Source organism: Chinchilla lanigera, unplaced genomic scaffold (genome assembly GCF_000276665.1).
Source record: "Chinchilla lanigera isolate Chin_1 unplaced genomic scaffold, ChiLan1.0 scaffold00049, whole genome shotgun sequence".
Classification (NCBI taxonomy): Eukaryota; Metazoa; Chordata; class Mammalia; order Rodentia; family Chinchillidae; genus Chinchilla; species Chinchilla lanigera.
In genome coordinates, this window is record NW_004955450.1 from 1714721 (window position 1) to 1733187 (window position 18467).

The following is an 18467-nucleotide window of genomic DNA, read 5'->3' on the forward strand; positions in this document are numbered from 1 at the left end:
CTTCCCACAGAAACGGTTAATGCTAAACACAAAACAGTGCTGAGTTCTCAAGGAAGGATACTGCGAATCATTAATATGGTCTCTAGCCATGACAGAATTCAGACAGAAATGTTGGGGTCCTGAAATACCCAAGAACTTAAGGAATATAGCACATGTGAGCACTCTGGAAAGATCACTTTTAAACTCCAACAAACTAAGACAGAAGTGAAAACAACTTAGGGGTGTAAGATTGGTAAGCATTGAATCCATTTACATTGTCAAGGAAATTAAACTGAGGAACCTGTATCTGCAGACAAACAGAAAGACCCAATAAATTTTAACAATGTAAAAATAATAAAACTATAGAATGTTGTTGGGGACAGAGTAGAAAGACAGCCCAGCAACTTAGCTAGACCTTCTCCAAAAAAACTTCAAAAGGGCTGGAGATGTAACTCAGTGTGAAGGCTGTGGGGTTCAATCTCCAGTATCACTAAGGTAACAGAAAAACTTATGTAATACCACATGCAAAAATTAACTCAAGATTGATCAAAGACCTAAATGTAAGATCTATACAACTCTTAGAAGAAAATATAAGAAAAGACCTTCATGACACTGGATTTGGTTTTCTGTTTGTTTGTTTTTGTTTTGTTCTGTTTTTTGAGACAAGCTCTTGCTAGGTAGGATCAACTCACTATGCAGCCCAGGCTAGCCTTGAATTCCTGGCAATCCTCCTGCCTCAGCTTCTAGAGTGCTGGAATTAAAGGCATGTACCACCATACCCAGCTATGACACTGGATTTGGTACTGGTATCTTGGAAATGACATCAAAGACAGAAAAATATGCAAAAAATAGACAAAAACAGGCAATTTATTAAAAAAAACAGTAAACTGGACTGCATAAAAATTAAAACATTATGTACATCAAATGACAACATAGTAAAAAAGCTACCCACAGAATGGGAGAAAATACTTTAAGTCATATATATCTGATAAGATATTGATACCTAGACTATATAGAGAATGCATAAAGCTCAACAACCAAAAAACCAAAATACCTCCATCAAAAAATGAACTAAGAGCCGGACGTGGTGGCTCACGCCTGTAACCCCAGCACTCGGGAGGCTGAGGCAGGAGGACTGTTGTGAGTTTGAGGCCTGCCTGGGCTACAAAGTGAGCTTAAGTCCAGCCTGAACTGCATAGCGAGACCTTGTCTCAAAAAAGACAAAAAAATAAAAATAAAAATAAATAAAAATGAACTAAGGACTTGAACAGACATTTCTCAAAAGATGACACACAAATGGCCAATAATGCAAAGACATTCAACATCACTAATCATTAGAAAAATGCAACTCAAACCTACAATGAAATGCCACCTCATGTGCATTAGGATGACTACTATAAAAAAACACGGGAAATAATGAGATTGGACAGTATGTACAAAAACAGGAACCCTGTGTACTACTGGTGAAAATGTAAAATGATATAAATGCTGAAGAAAATAGCATTATTCCTCAAATTAAAAATGCACTGCCATCTGATCCAACAATTCCACTTCTGGACATATACTGCAAAGAAGTCAAAGCAGTGACTCAAAGAGATAGATCAACTGACAATCCTGTTTACTGCATCATGGCACACAACAGCTACGATGTGGTCACAACTCAAGCATTCAACTCAAGTGGGTGAGTAGGTAAGCAAAAAGTGGTATTACATACAACAGAATTTTATTCAGCTTAAAAGGGAAGAAATTCTGACAGGTACCATAACACTGAGGACCTGAAAGACATTATAGTGTGATTCCACTTATATGAGCTACACAGAGGAGCCAAAATTACAGAACTAGAAAGGAAAAAAGTGGTTACAGGGGCTGGAGGGCAGAGGAGAGGAATGAGGAACTACTGTTTAATAAATACAGAGTTTCAGTTTTACAAGATAAAAAAGATATCTGAATATGTAGTGTAGCTGGTCATATAATATTATGACAGTATTTAATGCCATGAAATTGCATATCCACAATTCTTAACAATGTTTTATGTGCACAAAAAATAGGAAAAAACTTGAGACATTATATTCACACCAAAATGGGATGGCTAAAATTAAAACACCTAGAACACTCATTCACTGCTGGTACAAATATAAAATAGTTTAATCAGCTAAAAAACAGTTTTAAGTTAAATATGAACCTACCATAACTCTTTCAATCTACTACTAGATATTTACAAAAGGAAAATTAAGGCACATGTCTGCAAAAAAAGTTGTAAGTAGATGTTCACAGAGGCTATATTTATAATAGACAAAAACTAGGAAGAGAAGCAATGTCCATAAACAGGTAAGTAGATTAACAAATTATAGTATTTCCATACAATTGTAGACCTCTTGACAATGAAAAGGAAAGATATTGATACACACCACAGCATGGATAAAATTCAAATAATTATACTAAGTGAAAGATGCCAGAGGAAAGAGTACATATTATAGGATTTGACTTATATAAATCTTAAGAAAATGCAACCATTTTAGCAAGAGAAAGCAGAAGAGCAATTGTACAGTAACAGAGCTGAAGAAAGGAATAAACCACAGAAGGGATTACATTCATGAAACCAATAGTTTCAGGGATATGTACCTGTCAAAATCCACCAAACTGAACATTTAATGTATGTTCTCCTTATTTTCTGTCAATTATATCTCAATAGAGTTGTAAAAAATATTTATAGGTTGTAGAATTATTATAAGGATAAAATATGATATTTCACCTAGTAAATATTAAATGAACCACTAAAATGTTGTTATTCTGGATCAGAATAAACACTTGATAAACATTAACTTCTATTACTATTATATAATACCTGAAACAAGAATTTTGGTAAATGATTAAGGGCTTGAAACATCTATAATATACCTTAGCTTCTTCCTCTTGTGCTTTTTTCACAATTGCTTGTAACTGCACTTCTCGTTTAAATTCAGCATGAAGTAATTTCTCTTCCATCATCCTACGCCGTTGATCTAATAATTCTTCCTTCCACTTCCGTACATCCTTCTCCTAGGTAGGGCAAATTATCAAATCCTTCAGAATACACAATAATTTAACAGAAGGGCAAACAGGTAAATGGCTTATGAAATATAAATTGAAAAATGGGAAAATCTGCGGAAGTGTGACTAATGACTGAAGACACAGACTATGAAGCCAGACTACTGGGAACCATAATCTACTCTGGCCACTTACTTTTAGCAGCTGTGTAACCTGGGCCACAATTTTACCCTATGTCTCAATTTTCTTATCTACAAAAAGAAAATAAAAATAGTGCCAAATTCGTGGGATTATTTTGAAAAGTGAATAGACACGGATATGACTCTACTGAAATACTTGCTCTTATTTTCATTGTACTTCACCATGAGGACAGACTATATGATGAATTATAATGAAAATAGTGTGTATATCATCCTCATAAAACTAAGTATCCCTAATATAACCCATAATCAAGAAAAATAAGTAATTTTACCCTAGAGATTAGGAAACTGAAAGAAGTCTGAAAAATCATGTAATTTGCATAAAAAATCATTCTGTGAAGGAACAGACAGGATTTTCCTCTATACTAAAGATAGATGCAGACGACCCTACTGCTAGGGGTGTGGCTAGATATAGAAAACTTGCCTTATATGCAGGAGGCCCTGGGTTTGAACCTCAGCTCTGCAAAAATAAATAAATCAATAAACGAAACAAAAACAGAAACAAAATTGCCTTTCATTCATTAAAACTGTATCAAACACAGAAGTAAAAGACTTTTTCTATGTTCCAGGAAAAAAGATTCGGCACTAGTAAGGATGAATTATAGAAAAGTAGAAGTTGATTGAGTATGAGTATATACTGTACTGGTCAAATGCAAGTACATATAAAGAATGGTGTTGAAATCAATAACCCATAATACAACGGAAGGCAGAATTACCACTGAAATGAATTAAGGGGTAGTTACAGAAATGGGAAAATCTAATCAGAGAACCTCTACAATCAGGGACACTTTCCGTAATATGAGATATGTTTGTCTGAATATCTGGAGTTCATTATAAAATGAGAAAATACATTATATAATTATATTTATATTAAAAAATAGGAAATGTGATCGTGTTAGAGCACTTCACTTAAGCTTAAAAATGAAGTAATATATTAACTCTTTGTAGACTCCCACAATATGAAGACTGCTTTTCATAAATGGTTTAATCATTTTAAATGACTAATTCTTAAGATTCAGGTTAAAAGAAAAATCACAAAATTGTCTTCCACTAAACAATAAATTCAATCACTCTACTAAAATGAACCTAATGTTACTTAGCTCATTTTTTAAATATTCATATAATTCAGTCAAATTATCTCTCAACAGTGTAAATTGTATGCTAAACCTATGCGTATTAGTATTCCACTCAAGTACCAGAGGTAACAAAATAATTTACCTACAACTATAATACAATGGTCATCATCTTTTGTCACATTGTTAGGTACTTGCAGTATTCAGGATACAAGATGGCTCTCAGTTATCTAAACCACTTGGTGTTGAGATCTTTGTGTCATCTCCTTTCCCATTATACCAGGATAGAAACCAAAAGAATACAGCAAAAGTGATATTACAAAGACAGTATAGCTTCTTTTTTATCAGTTCTCCTGTACCCTATTTCTTTCCCCTCTCCTCTCTGATTACTTTCTATGGGGAAAACACCACCCATGTTATGAAAGCACCTGGCACAAAGAAAGGCCACCGGGCAAGAACCAAAGTTTCTAGTCAGTAGCAAAAGAGGAAGTGAGGTCTCTAAGCGACTGCATGGGCGAGCTGGGAAGTGGACCCTCACACCCTAGAAGACCATTACCATGACTGAAAGCTTGAACACAACTTCATCATCAGGGACCCAGAGCCAGAATCACCAAACAATTCAGTCCCAGTTTCAGTGAAATTGGGAGCTAAAAGTGTTTTCTGTTTTAAGACAGAAATGTTGAGCTCAACTGTGACACAGCGTAAATGACTAACACAGCATTCATCGACACTTACCATGTAAAAGCAACAATAAGATCGCATATTGAGCAATATTCATCCTAGAAGTATGTTTCTGTCTTACGTGAAGACCTCATTTAAGCATCAAAACATGCTAATAAATTGTCATTTTATTGTTAAAGAAACAAATGTGATGATGTAACATAACTTTCCCAGGGCATTGTAGTATATTATATGGTAAAAATCAGGAAGGGAATTGGATAGGCCATTTCCAAAGCCCAAGTTCTTCCAATATACCACACTGATCAGCAGTTACATATCCTAAGTATTCACATATTCTCTTCTGTAAATTTAATTAGTGCTTTACTTAGCCAAACCTGATACCTTCACTGGTACTATTAAGTTTATGGCTTTTTTCCTCTTTTAAGAAAAATTAACATATGTTCTAATGAGAAAATCTTTGTAAACTAAACCCACTTTTTCCTATGGTATTCTGATTTTTTTAAAAGTTTGGGTTAACTACAAATGATGCTGTCCATTACATCTGCAGAAATTATTCATTAGGCCTAACTGAAAATGTGGTACCTTTCTCCAGCATCACTGTGTTTCTCCTCCCAACAGCCCTTAGCAACCATCACTCTACTTTCTCCTTCCATAAATCTCACTAATTCAGATTCCCTGTATAAAGCAAGAGCATGCAGTTATTCTTTTTCTGTGTTTGTTATGATTTGTGTCTAGCTGTCCCCGCCAAAGTCTCATGCAGTGATGAGGGGCAGGTTTTTTAGAGATGGCTGAATCTAGAGTTTGTGATGGATTCTTGGTCCAACGCTGGGATTAAGGGTGTGAGTGCTACACCTGCCCTAGGGCTGGTAGCCTTCATACAATATAAGGGACAGCAAGTCTTATCTCTCTCCTTTATTGCTTTGCTACAGTCTGCTTGCCATGAACTCTTCCCCTCTGAATGCCTTCTGCCAAGCCTCCCCGCATTGGTGCCAGCCGATTATGGACTGAAACCTCTACAAATTGACAGCCAAATAAACCTTTCCTCCTCCTACTTTGGGTTTCAGGTATTTTGTCCCAGCAAAGAGAGAAAAGTAACTGAGACAGTGCTTTATTTCTCTGGGTTTAATGTTCTCTTGCACCATGTTCCCATAAATGGAAGAATTTTATTCTAACACACAACAGTATGCACATATCTGTATTAAACAGATGTAGATATATAAACATACCACATGTATACATTTCTCTTTTCCATTCATCTGTCAACAGACATCCTGCTTCCATGTTTTGGCTACTATGAATAGTGCTACAATGACCATGGATGCGCAAATATCTCTTTGTGATCCTGACACCATTTCCTTTGACTACATACCAGAAAGACTGCTCAATTATACAGTAGTCCTGTTTTCATTTTTGAGAAAATTCCATCCTCCTAACCATAACGGTTGGCTGTGCTAGGTTAGATTCCCAGCAGAGGCAGATAAGGGCTCCCTTCTGCACACCCTCACCCACACTTCACTTCTGTCTTTCTGTAACAGACATGCTAGCAGTGTGAGGTGTTCTCTCGCTGCTGATTTATCTATCTTTTCATGATCATTGTAACAGTTGAAGAACTTTCCACACTTGGATTTCTCCCTTTAAGAAGTATCAGTTTAAGTTCATTGCCCATTTTGAATCAGATAATTTGTCTGTGGAAACTGAGTTATGTGAGTTCCGTAAATATTTGCATAATAAGGTCAAACTTGACATATGCTTCCAAATATTTTTTCCTATTGTGTAAGTTGTCTTTTCATTCGTTGATTTTTTTCTTTGCTGTACAGAGAGCTTTAATGATGTGATACTATTTCTCCATTTTTGCTTTTGTTGCCTGTACTTTTGGTATCATACTCAAAACGTAACTGCCAAGACAAATGGCAAAAAGAAGGCTTTGCCCCATGTTTTCTTCAAAATGTTTTATGGTTTTAGGACTTATGTTTTAGGCTTTACTCCATTTATACTGATTTTGGTGTATGGTGTAAGATGACAGTCTAATTTCCTTTTTTTTATTTTAAAGAGAAAAAAACAAAACAAATTTTCAAAACAATAGGAGGGTAACAAAGGTTAATACATTGCATACTGTTATCTTTAAATTTGTTACTCAGAGTACATGATATTGGCATTTAATTGTCCAAACAATATTAGCACAAACCTTTCTTTTCAATGAACCAAGAGAAATTAGTAGTATAACTATCTTAACTATCTTTTATATACACATATACATATTTTTTTGCTTTTCCATTCCTTCTTTTCTCCATTCCCCTCATCCCAATTTCTCTTTCTTTTTGAAGTTTCTTCCCATTTTACAATATCTATTGTATATTCTGGATCTTATTTACTCTTTCAGCTTCTCACAGTAGGGAGACAATACAATGTTTACACATGTGCATCTGGTTTATTTCACTTATGATTATGGTTTCAAGTTGCATCCATTTACCTATAAAAGTCTCCAATATATCCATCTTTATGGCTGAGTAGTACTCCACTGTATAAAAAGACCACATTCATTATCCATTCCTCGGTTGATTGGCATTCAGGTTGTTTCCAAGATTTAGCTATGACAAATTCCGCTGCTATAAATATGGGTGCACATATACCGCTGTGGTACAATGTTTTTAATTTTTGTGGGATGATAACCAGCAGGGTAATAGCTGGGTCAAATGGGATAATTTCTTTTTTTGCATGTGGATATCTGGTTTTCCTAACACAGTTTGTTGGAAATATTAAGTTTTCCCCCATCATGTGTTCTTGGCATCCTTGTCAATGATCAGCTGGTGATAACCGCCATTTATTTCTGCGTTGTTTATTATGTACTTTTAGAACTTGTATGTTTTTATGCTGGTTACCTCTAGGGTTTTTCGCAGTTCCATTTGAATTTCAGGACTTACTTTTTCTATTTTTCTATTTATTCCTACATTTGTTAAAAAGTAAAAGAACCACTGGGATTTTAATAGGGATTGTACTGATCTGTAGTTTACTTAAGGTAGTATGGTTATTGGAATAATACTAATTCTTCCAGTCCATGACCAAGAGATGTCTTCATAGCTACTTATGTCTTTCCTATTTTCTTTCATCAGTATTTAACTATTTTCAGTGAATAAGCCTTTAACGTTATTTTGTTGAGTCCCAAGGATTTTATTTTTTATTGCTAATATAAACAGGACTATGTCACTGATTTCTCTTTCAGATAGTTCACGTAAGATACAGAAATCCCACTAATTTTTATATATTGATTGCATATTTTGAAACTCTACTGAATTTGTATATTATTTATTGGTTTTTATGCAGCTATTAAGTTATCTATGAATAAGATTATATCACTTGCAAGTACAATAATTTCACTTCTGTTTTAAATGCACTTTTTATTTTACTTTCATTGCTGCTTTTGCTCATACTTTTAGTACTATGTTAGGAAAAGTGGTGGGAGTGGGCATTCTGCCTCTTACCAAGTATTAGATTAAATTTTTCCAATTGATTATGATGCTGCACATTTTTCATACATGAGGTCTCAGTCTGCGTAGATCACCAGAGTCAGGGTAATACATAAAGAAAACAAACTTATTCTCACAGTTCTGGAGGTGACATGCAGTTGCTCATAACAGTGCCCTATGATTTGTTTTACCTGTCTCATCCATTGTAAAGACTGTACTTTCATTTCTTAGCAGCAGTATTTTTTTTTTGTACTTTCATTTCCGATTTTGACTCTTCTCTGATTTCTATTTAACTAAGCTTTTTTTGTTTGTTTGTTTTTGTTTTTCTTACTTTATCATTCAAATCAACTCACAACTCTCAGATTCATCGCCCTTTCCAAGACTGGAAATGTCCATAGGGCCAGCAGTGAATATGCACACAGTTACAATACTAGAGCCTGGGTGGTAACTTATACCCTTGTAGCCAAGGAGGTTACTCACAAAACCATAGGCATACTAACAATAAAAACCAAGCCAGTGGCAGGGGCCAAGACTGGCCATAGGCCAGACACACGTAAGAACTGTAATAATCTCTACCTCAAAACTGTCCTAAGAGGTCATTCTACACTTTGAGCAAGCCCACCCAAGGAAACTTTCCAATAAAAGTGACAAAAGACAAGGTACTGCTTCAAAACTCCAAGCCAACCTGGTGAAATATCAATTTACTAGACATCTTAGCAAAGACAATTTTTAAAGCCGTTAATCTTGAATTTAATAGATAGAAATATCTTTATTTCCTAGAAAATGCAATTATTTTATGCTTCTTTTGGCTTCTCTAAGACAAGAAGAAAAAAGTCTATTTGAAAATAAGCCCACCTTTTAAAGACTGCCATAACTTCCTAAAAAATAAAAACTCACCCTTTCCAGAAGTTTCTGCAGTTTTAAAGTCTTCTCCTCACGTAGCTTTTCCCTTAACTGTTGTGCTTTCATTTGTTTTTCTTCATGTTTCTTCTTAGATTCTGCAATTGTTCTATTAATAAAAATAAATGAATAAGAGATAAATGTTTACATGCTAAGGCTAAAAATAGTGACTTCAAAGGTCTGAAAGTATACAAAACTCAGTTTGCCCTAGCATTTTAGGAAATCACTGTCACTTTTCAGTGGGTCTCAAACTGTCCTGAAGTCATGTGCCAAAAAAGATTATGTTGTAAGTCTATGTAACAGTCAAAGACGGCTGGTTTCCCTCCTGTAAAACATTTCAAATTAATTCTCAAACACCAGACCTTTTACGAGATGGTGAGGAAAGTTTTTCATGCATGTGAATTGCATGCCCTGGAGGTCTAGCAGGTTCCTCTTCTACAATGTCCCCCCAGGATGTATTTTGGCGCCAAGATTCACGAGCTGTTCAGAAAAATCAAACCAAACCAAACAAATAAACAAACAAAATATTGTTATTGTTTAACCACACAGTTCTATAAAACCAACATTTGAGAACAGACATTAAAGGTCTACAACATTCCTATCTTAAATTATCTTACATATAAACTGCTTAAAAGACAATCTAGTGTATCTCATTGTACCTAAACACACACACACACACACACACACACACACACACACACACACGAATAATACCTTCATAATCTGCAAGAACATCGTTCCAGTCCATAGACATGCCACAGAAAGATACACTCCCACTGCCCATACTGGCCTAAAATATAACAAAACAAATTTTTGGACACAATTACTATAACCTTAAAAAATTATACATGAAATTGGCCTACATATTTTAATATATTTCATTTAGCAATCAATTTAAAACCAGAAAAAAGCTACATACCTATGTAATCTCAATAATTACCAAGTTAAAATACCACAGCTCATAGATTTGAAGTGGCTACTAGTCAATAACAGATATAAATGAAGTAAATTTACACTATGTAAACACTAACATATATAAACACTAACTAATATATAAAGCATATACTAGCAGAGCTCAAGATTATTTACTGGCTATAAAGTTTAATAAAAGAACATTTAAAACACAGGACTTGTAGTTACTTTTACCCTTTAAATCCCCTTCATGTATATGATGAGAGTGACAGCAAAGCAGTGTATCATTTTCTCTTAGTTATAACATAAAAAGTAATATACTTTAGATGCTTACTAACTCTCTAAAATGACAATCTGAGTAACATTGAGTTCTTGCTTTGAGAATCAACTTCTTGATTTGTAAAATGAGAATAACTTCTCACTCACTAACTGCATCATGTATAAAATTACTTAGTAATGGTAATTTATTTTTTAAACTTGCTATTGCTTATTGTATATCAAACTCACCATGAGAATAATGACAATCTGTATTACCAAAATGATTTTTAAACAAATAATTTTAAATGAGACTAGATGAACTCTTTCATGTCCTAAGCATTTTATTTCTGTACATAATTGAAGAGTTATGTTAAAAATTCCAAAAGCTCACAGAGAAATCACTGTCGTTATCAGTTTCAATGTTAATGTCATTGTTTTCTTCGGCTTCTATTTCTCTAGTTAACTGTTCTTCTTCAGCAATAGCACTAGCAATGGCCTCTTCATTGGCCTTTTCGAGACGATCTGCTAGTTCTTCTTTTTTAGCAAGGACTTCTGCCATGGACTATAAAGATAAAAACAAACAAAAAGAAGAATCACCACTGGACTGAATAATGAAGTAAGCATTTCTTTATACAATCATGAACACAACATTATACATAAAATACCAAATGTTTTTCCAATTTTTATTCTTTATTAGCACTACATGTTTGCAGTACATATTCATAATGATTACATTCCTCGTGGGGAGCTGTTTATTGACCTAAAATCATAAAACCTCAGTCCAATATAGATGAAACCACTTACCAGCTGTGTGACTTAGAAGAGTCTTAAAACCAAAAGCCTACTTGTTATTTCATATAATGCAACAATAATCTATGAACTTACCTTCTTTACCAGACTGCTGTTTGTGAAAAACTGTAAAGTTACATAAATAAATTATTAATGATAAGGTATGAATTTCATTTGAAGGTCAAGATTCAAAAGTTACAAATCAAACATGATCACTAAATATAAAACAAAAATAGTATACTATAATGGGAACATAAAATGTATGCTGTAATGGTGAAAATGCATTCTGATCACACACACACACACGTATATATATTACCTATATATCCAACTTAAAAATATGCAGGTGTAAATAATAATATGCCTGAAAATCAGCAGTTAAAGCAGGGCCAGGTGTGGGGTAGCACACATCTGTAATCCCAGCACTCAGGAGGTTGGGGCAGGAAGACTGCCTGAACTTTACAGCGAGTTCAAGGCCTGCCTGAACTACATAGCAAGTTTGTTTCAAAAAATGAAACAAAAAACCCCCAAATATTTAAAGCAGCATTATTCATAACAGCTAATAATCAGACAATAGAAACAACCTAAATGTACAACTAATGAACAGATAAAGAGAATGTAGTAGATACCCATACACTAGAATACACTTGGTCATAGTATATTCTATGAAATATAGTACTGAGGAATTAAGTACTGAGGCAAGCTAAACCATGGGTGAACCTTTAAAACATTATGCAAAATGACAGAAGCCAGTCACAAAGAACTAAATATTGGATTACATTCTTATGAAATGTCCAAAAGAGGCAAAACTATACAGACAGAAAGCAGAGAGTGGCTGCCTAGCACTGGGAGGGTAGAGGCATCAGCAGAAGCAAATGACTCCTAATGGACACATTTCTCTCTGAAATGATGGAAGTATTCTAAACCTGATTCTAGTGACCGACATACAACTCTGAATTTACTGAAAAACAATGATGGCTTTAAATGGATGAATTATATGTTATGTAAATTATAGCTCAATAAAGTTGTTTTATAAAAAAGAAATACTACTAAAACAGAATACTATTAAAGATGATGAAAAGAATGAACTATTAGGCCAGGCATGGTAGCACATTCCTGTAATCCCAGCACTCGGGAGGCTGAGGCAGGAGGATCACTGTGCGTTCAAGACTAGCGTGGGCTACAAAGTGAGCTCAAGACCAGCCTGAACTGCATGGCAAGACCCTGTGTCAAAAAGACAAAAAAAAAAAAAAAAAAAGAACTATTAAAACACAACTACATGGATGAGCCTCAAAATAATTATGGTGAGTGAAAAGAGGCAAGCAAAGCTAATACAAATTCATTTATATAATATTCTGAAACTTCTCCAACCTATTTTGGCTTATCCCTATGTCAAGTATCTTAATACAAACATAAGCTGGGAAAAGTAGAAGTAAATAATCACTCAAATGCATATACCTATATAGAATTAATATAGTTTTAGAGATTCTGGAATAGCAACAGTAAATAAAATTTCATCTCAAAGAACAACTCTAACTTCAAGTAAGAGCAGCTATCTACAGTACTCTGTTAAGAGGATTTTGAACACTAAATCTAGCAAGCAAAATCCACCAGAAAGCCAGGCACTAAAATAAACTTTAATCATTATAGAGTTCGATTCCTTCTTTTTCTCATTGTTGCTGTTGTTGCAGCGCTTAGGACTGAACTCAGAGAGCGGCTCATAGATGCTAAATTTAGTTTCTCAATAAAGTACACTTGATCAAATGACATAAAAACAATAATCTTGAACGTCTTTTTTATTCTCCTACTCTCAGTTTCTACTGCTACAAGAAAATCTTAGCTATATCAAAAGACCACTCTAAGAATCTTACATTAAATAACATAAAATAACATAAAATTCATTGTAAAATACACATCAAATAGTACAAATTATTATTATTATTACGGTTTATCTCTTTTTAGTATATTTACACAGAATTCTGATAAGTTGTTCTTACCAAGTGAGCAGCACTCACATTTGAAATATCTGAAGGGTCCATTTCACTTTCTATCCTTTCTTTCTCTGCCGGAGGGTTTCCTTCATTTGTTTGTAAGGGAGATGTGTCAGCTTGCTGAGTGACTGAGACACACTCTTCATCAATGTGAACAGCAGGTATTTCATGAGTTTGCACGGAACAATCTTGACTACTGCCAGAACTCTTGGCATCATCCAATGTATTCACTGTGAACTAACAAAACATATTCACAGAATGATCACAGACAATAAAAAATAATCAACTATTTAACACTAGAAGAGTTGGTTCTGCTTAACCTTTCAGTGGTGAGCAGCATTTAACTGGTAAGTAGACAACTCACTCATCTTTTATGTATCAGGTGCCACAAAAGAAAAAAACACAAATTTTATCGGCAGGCTTACTACATATTAGGCATTTGTTCTAATTATTCTCAGAATTTATCCAATACAAATTGCAATTACACTGTCTCTTAGAAGGTTGTTTCTTGAAGAGTATTTCTTCTCCATAAAGAAATCCAATCACAAATACAATACTTCAGCCCAGGGATACAGCTCAGCGGCACAGCATCTGCCTGGCAAGTGCAAGGTCCTGAATTCAATTCCCAGCACCAAAATAAATAAATAAATAAATAAAAAATACAATACTTTATGTTATATTCATTCAACTAATGGTATTACAAGACTTTTGTTAAGACTGCCTAATAACCATGACGGTATTCAGCACTATAATATTCAGATGGTATTCGGCACTGGTTTTTTTTACCAAAATATACTTTGAGGCATTTTTTTCAAAAGTATAAAACTTGCTCTCTTTAAATAATACTAACTTGACCTCAAAGTAATATCTTTGATATAATGTATATGGTTCATGATACCAATTCTCAAAACTAAAAGAGGCAGGCATGAGCTAAGAGTGTAGATTTAAAGTATATGGCATCTCATCATGCAACTAATATACTTTAGATATTCTCTCCATTGACCACTAAGAATAATTCACACAAATTCTGCAACTGTGAAAATAGTATTTTTAAAAACTGGCACAGATCAAATATATATTCATTTTTTAAAAAATATTTCTAATCTAGTAAATATAACCAAGACTTTATTTTCACTTTCTAATAAAGAATGTTTTGTTTTTTAATTATATATCAAGACAAAGGATTAAAATCTAAAATTATGCATTTAAAACTCACATCACTTCTTAAATAAACATTAGATAAACATTGCAGAGATGATAAAACTCCCAGTTTGATTAATTATTTATACAAATATTAAACTTGGCCAAGTCTTATAAACTACTTTAGAAATTCTACTATTGGTCAGAACCTAAAGTGTTCCAAAGTGTTGATGTTAGCATAAGCATTATTTGAATTGTATCACACTGTTTATATTGCTATCAATATTATTTATATGCCAGTCATCCTAGTTTATAATCTTCTTGGCAATATTTATATTAGTATTACTGATGTTTACAATATATTCAACTGTTTATTAAAAATGCAGCACCATTTATGCAACAAAATCAAAGCTAAAATATAAAGCTATGTTGATAAAAGATATGTTAAATGCCATTTTTAGAATGATAGTGGAGAAATCAAATATGATCATCAAGTTGGCAATCATAAGCAGTGAACTTTTATAATATACTAAAACATTTTAGCAATAGTTTAATTATTCAGAAGTTCTATGTATGGATTATTGCTGAACTCCCAATATCATACAAGTTTATGCACTATACAAAACCAGCATGTTTATATAAAGTTATATTTTTAGATAAAACATGTTAGCAGGAATGCTAGGTGTTTGTAAACTAAAATTAAAGAGATTTCTTCATTAAGCATCTCCTTTAAAGATTTTCTTGAATGCAATCCACATAATGAACTCATACTTCCTATGCATCTAGACTCTTTCGTATTGTCAGAAATTAAAAAGCTACCTGAGATACTGCCCTCAAAGAGCTTACAATCTCACATGAGCATAAAATATACACATATTAAAGAGCAATAGCACATAAAGAATAATGTGGAATTAAGATCCCTTATCATTAGAAAAGAATACAAGGAAGCTGATGAGTGTTTCCAAAGGGTAAAAAATATCCTATGGGTAAAAAAAGAAAAATTTTATTTAAATTTATTAGTACACATAAAATAAAATTTTAAACAGTAAATATTATTAACTGAAAATATTACAACTGCTTTATTTAGAATATTCCCTATGATGTAAAGAATATCTCCTGTTTTTAGTCATTCAACATAAAATTATACCAACTGCCTATGAACCTTTACATAAACAAATATTTAGAGCTCATAAAATCAGTAAAACAAACTTCAACTAGAAGACAAAAGAAATATATTGGGGAATAATAACAATAAAATTTATATTAAATACTATCATTTGAAGGAAGTTACAGTAGAACAAGTCAAAAATTTCATTGCCAACTTTAATAAGCAGGAAGATGCCACCATAACCAAGCAATCAAAGGTAAGAAGAAAACTAGGCAAATTCCTATCACACAGCTATAGATGTGACACTATCTGAAATGACTTTATTCCTGTAAGAAAGGCTCTTGCAAATCTGAGCTATGGGCAATGAATAAAAAGAAAAAGAAGACATTATGTAATGTATTCTTTCAAACTCCAAATGTCACGAAATACAAAACGGAGCTAAGGACATGTCCTCAACAAACAATACTGAGGAAGCGAAACCAAACGTGTGTGGCTCTGGACTGGCTATTGAATCCAGAATATTTAAAGAAAAATAAAGAAATTAATTGGAAACAAAAAAATTTTGAATGTTGACTATAAATTAGATAATGCATAAATGCCAAATTCCCTGAACTTCATAATATGCAAAATAATCTCTTTGATCTTTGGAAATACATGCTGTAATATTAAAGGTGAATATTAATGATTTGCACACTAGTCTCAAATATTTAGCATATAAATATACTTAGCAGGATTAAAAAAAAAGCAAATGTTTATTTGTGAATCTGGGCAAATAATATACTGGGAGAAGTTCACTATGCTACACTTACAGATATTCTGTAGGTATCAAATTACACAAAATATAAAGTTAAAAGTGAAGCAGAAAGTTGAGAAGTTCCAACACACACCCTTTGAAGAAGGTAGTGAAATAGTTTTCATAACATATTACCTGGGTTCTCTCAGCAAGAGAATGGTCTGAAGAGTGGGATGAGTCTTTGGGTCGAGGTTCTACAGTATTAGAAGATCTGTCTCCAAAAAAGTCACCTTTCTGTATACTTTCCTCAGGTAAAAGACATAAATTTTCCTTATTGGTGTCATCCTTGAGCCTTAAGGCTTCTGTCACTAAGGACACTTTCGGCACCACTGCTGTTGATCGAGAGCGGACTGGCCTTCCTCTCTGCACAGTCTCCCATCCTTCAGCATCCTTCCGTTCTGTGCAATTGTGGGAAGAAAATGAATCAACACTCCTTTAGAAAACCATTTTTAGTAAAAGAGTGCTTTAGAAAAATTATTTGGAAACCTGTGAAATAAAAGCACTTTCAATCTAATTTCTATTAAATACAAAATACTATATAAATGACATTAAATATTGAGCAAGATGCAAATATATATTTTACATATATATATATGCACACATAATAATCCCTACTTTATAAATGGCAAAAACTATAATTCAAATTAAAACTAACCAAAGGTCAGATACTTAGTAAGTAATAATAAGCATTTAAATAATGTATCCTATGAGCAAACACTTTCAAACATTTTATATGACTCCTTTAACCTTCACACAACTCAGCAAGGTCAGTACTCTTACCACCAATTTATCAATAAAGAAACTAAGACAAAGAGAAGCTGAGTAATGTGCCCAAGATAATGTGCCTAGTAAGGGTAAGTCCAAAATGCAAATCCAGGCACACTGGCTCTGGTGATTGTGCTCCTGAAAGCTATGTAAACACTGCCTCTTCACCTTTCAGAATTCCAACATAGCCTAGTTCTAAAGCCCTAGTTCTTTCCTCTGTCTCAGCAATAGTAATATACCTTAATTTAAATAAACTATTTCAATGGTCGTAAAACTACAGAATATTAATTGAAGGAAACTTACATGATCTAGTCCAATATTTCATCACTCATACATGAAAACTGAAAGCCTATGTCCAAGGTCACACTGCAAAATAGCTAACATAAATAAAGATTTTCCTCTAAAACATTTGAAAATGTCACAACAGGAGGTATAAATGGATATAGTGAATGTATATGACCAAGATTTTAAATTTTTATTGGTTAATTATAGTCTAGTACAAAGACTCCAGTTCTGGGCAAGATAGAGTAACCTTACCTTATTTCCAAGTTCTTACAACTACAAACTGAACAAAACACAAACAAGGACAGGCAGATTCTGAGAGAAAGGAAGAAAACAAACTACCTTGGGCTTTGAAAAGTAATGCAGTGATAAATTCTCCGAGTTTACTTATTACATACTACATATTACAAGCAGAATACCATGAAAGCTTCCAATCAGGAAACACCCACAAGTATTTATTAAGAAAAACTTGTTTTCTCAAGCCAAAAAACAGGAAACAAAGCAGCCTAATAAAACAATCAATTTTTATCAATATTCATCTCACCCCAGTCGAATGACAGAAGCCCTGCCCACAGGTTCAGTGGGCCCGAGCTAGGGACAGTAATTTCTATCTTCTACCTAGCAGAAATCAGTGGTTCACCAACTTCCTACCCAAGCAGTGCCAGCAGGGCCCATGATGAACATAGCCTCCATTCATATCCAACATAACATGTGAAGCAAAACCTGTCAGTATTCTGCTCTGCCCTTCAACCAAGACAGCAAGGTACCATAGAAAGCTGAGCTTCAGCTACAGTCACCATCAGTGATGCAGAAGAGTTACAGGGAGCCAGGTCTGCTTTGTACTTGAGTTCTCTCTCCCTTATTCTGAGGTCAGCAGAGCCCAGCAGGGAGCTCGACAAGGAGAGCCACTCCAGCCTGCAGCAATAAGATGACCTGACTAAATCCTCCTTGCACAGCAGCAGCAGGGTCAGTCAGGGACCTGAATTTATACAACCAAGAGAAGCCAAGAAGGTGGTGCAAGTCAGTGCCCCATTTTCACTGGAAGTGTCATACAGTTCAAAACCAGTCATCAGGACCTATGAGACAGTAACTATATAACTATATA

The 18467-nt window shown here is 34.0% G+C and overlaps 1 protein-coding gene across 4 annotated transcripts in view; it reads right to left on the reverse strand.

Annotated features, from left to right (window-relative positions):
* The window catches only part of Scaper (S-phase cyclin A-associated protein in the ER), a 341699-nt gene that overhangs the window by 234738 nt on the left and 88494 nt on the right, over positions 1–18467 (reverse strand). For 2 of the 4 annotated variants that reach the window (XM_005393476.1, XM_005393474.1), the window contains exons 9-15: positions 16451–16713; positions 13299–13511; positions 10886–11056; positions 10039–10114; positions 9687–9804; positions 9322–9433; positions 2878–3018 (exon numbers count right to left, since the gene is read on the reverse strand). In XM_005393476.1, the coding sequence (XP_005393533.1) occupies positions 2878–3018; positions 9322–9433; positions 9687–9804; positions 10039–10114; positions 10886–11056; positions 13299–13511; positions 16451–16713 (1094 nt within the window). Of the gene's footprint in view, positions 1–2877; positions 3019–9321; positions 9434–9686; positions 9805–10038; positions 10115–10885; positions 11057–13280; positions 13512–16450; positions 16714–18467 lie in introns of all 4 variants that reach the window. The other 2 variants (XM_005393475.1, XM_013519009.1) reach the window with 1 other exon arrangement.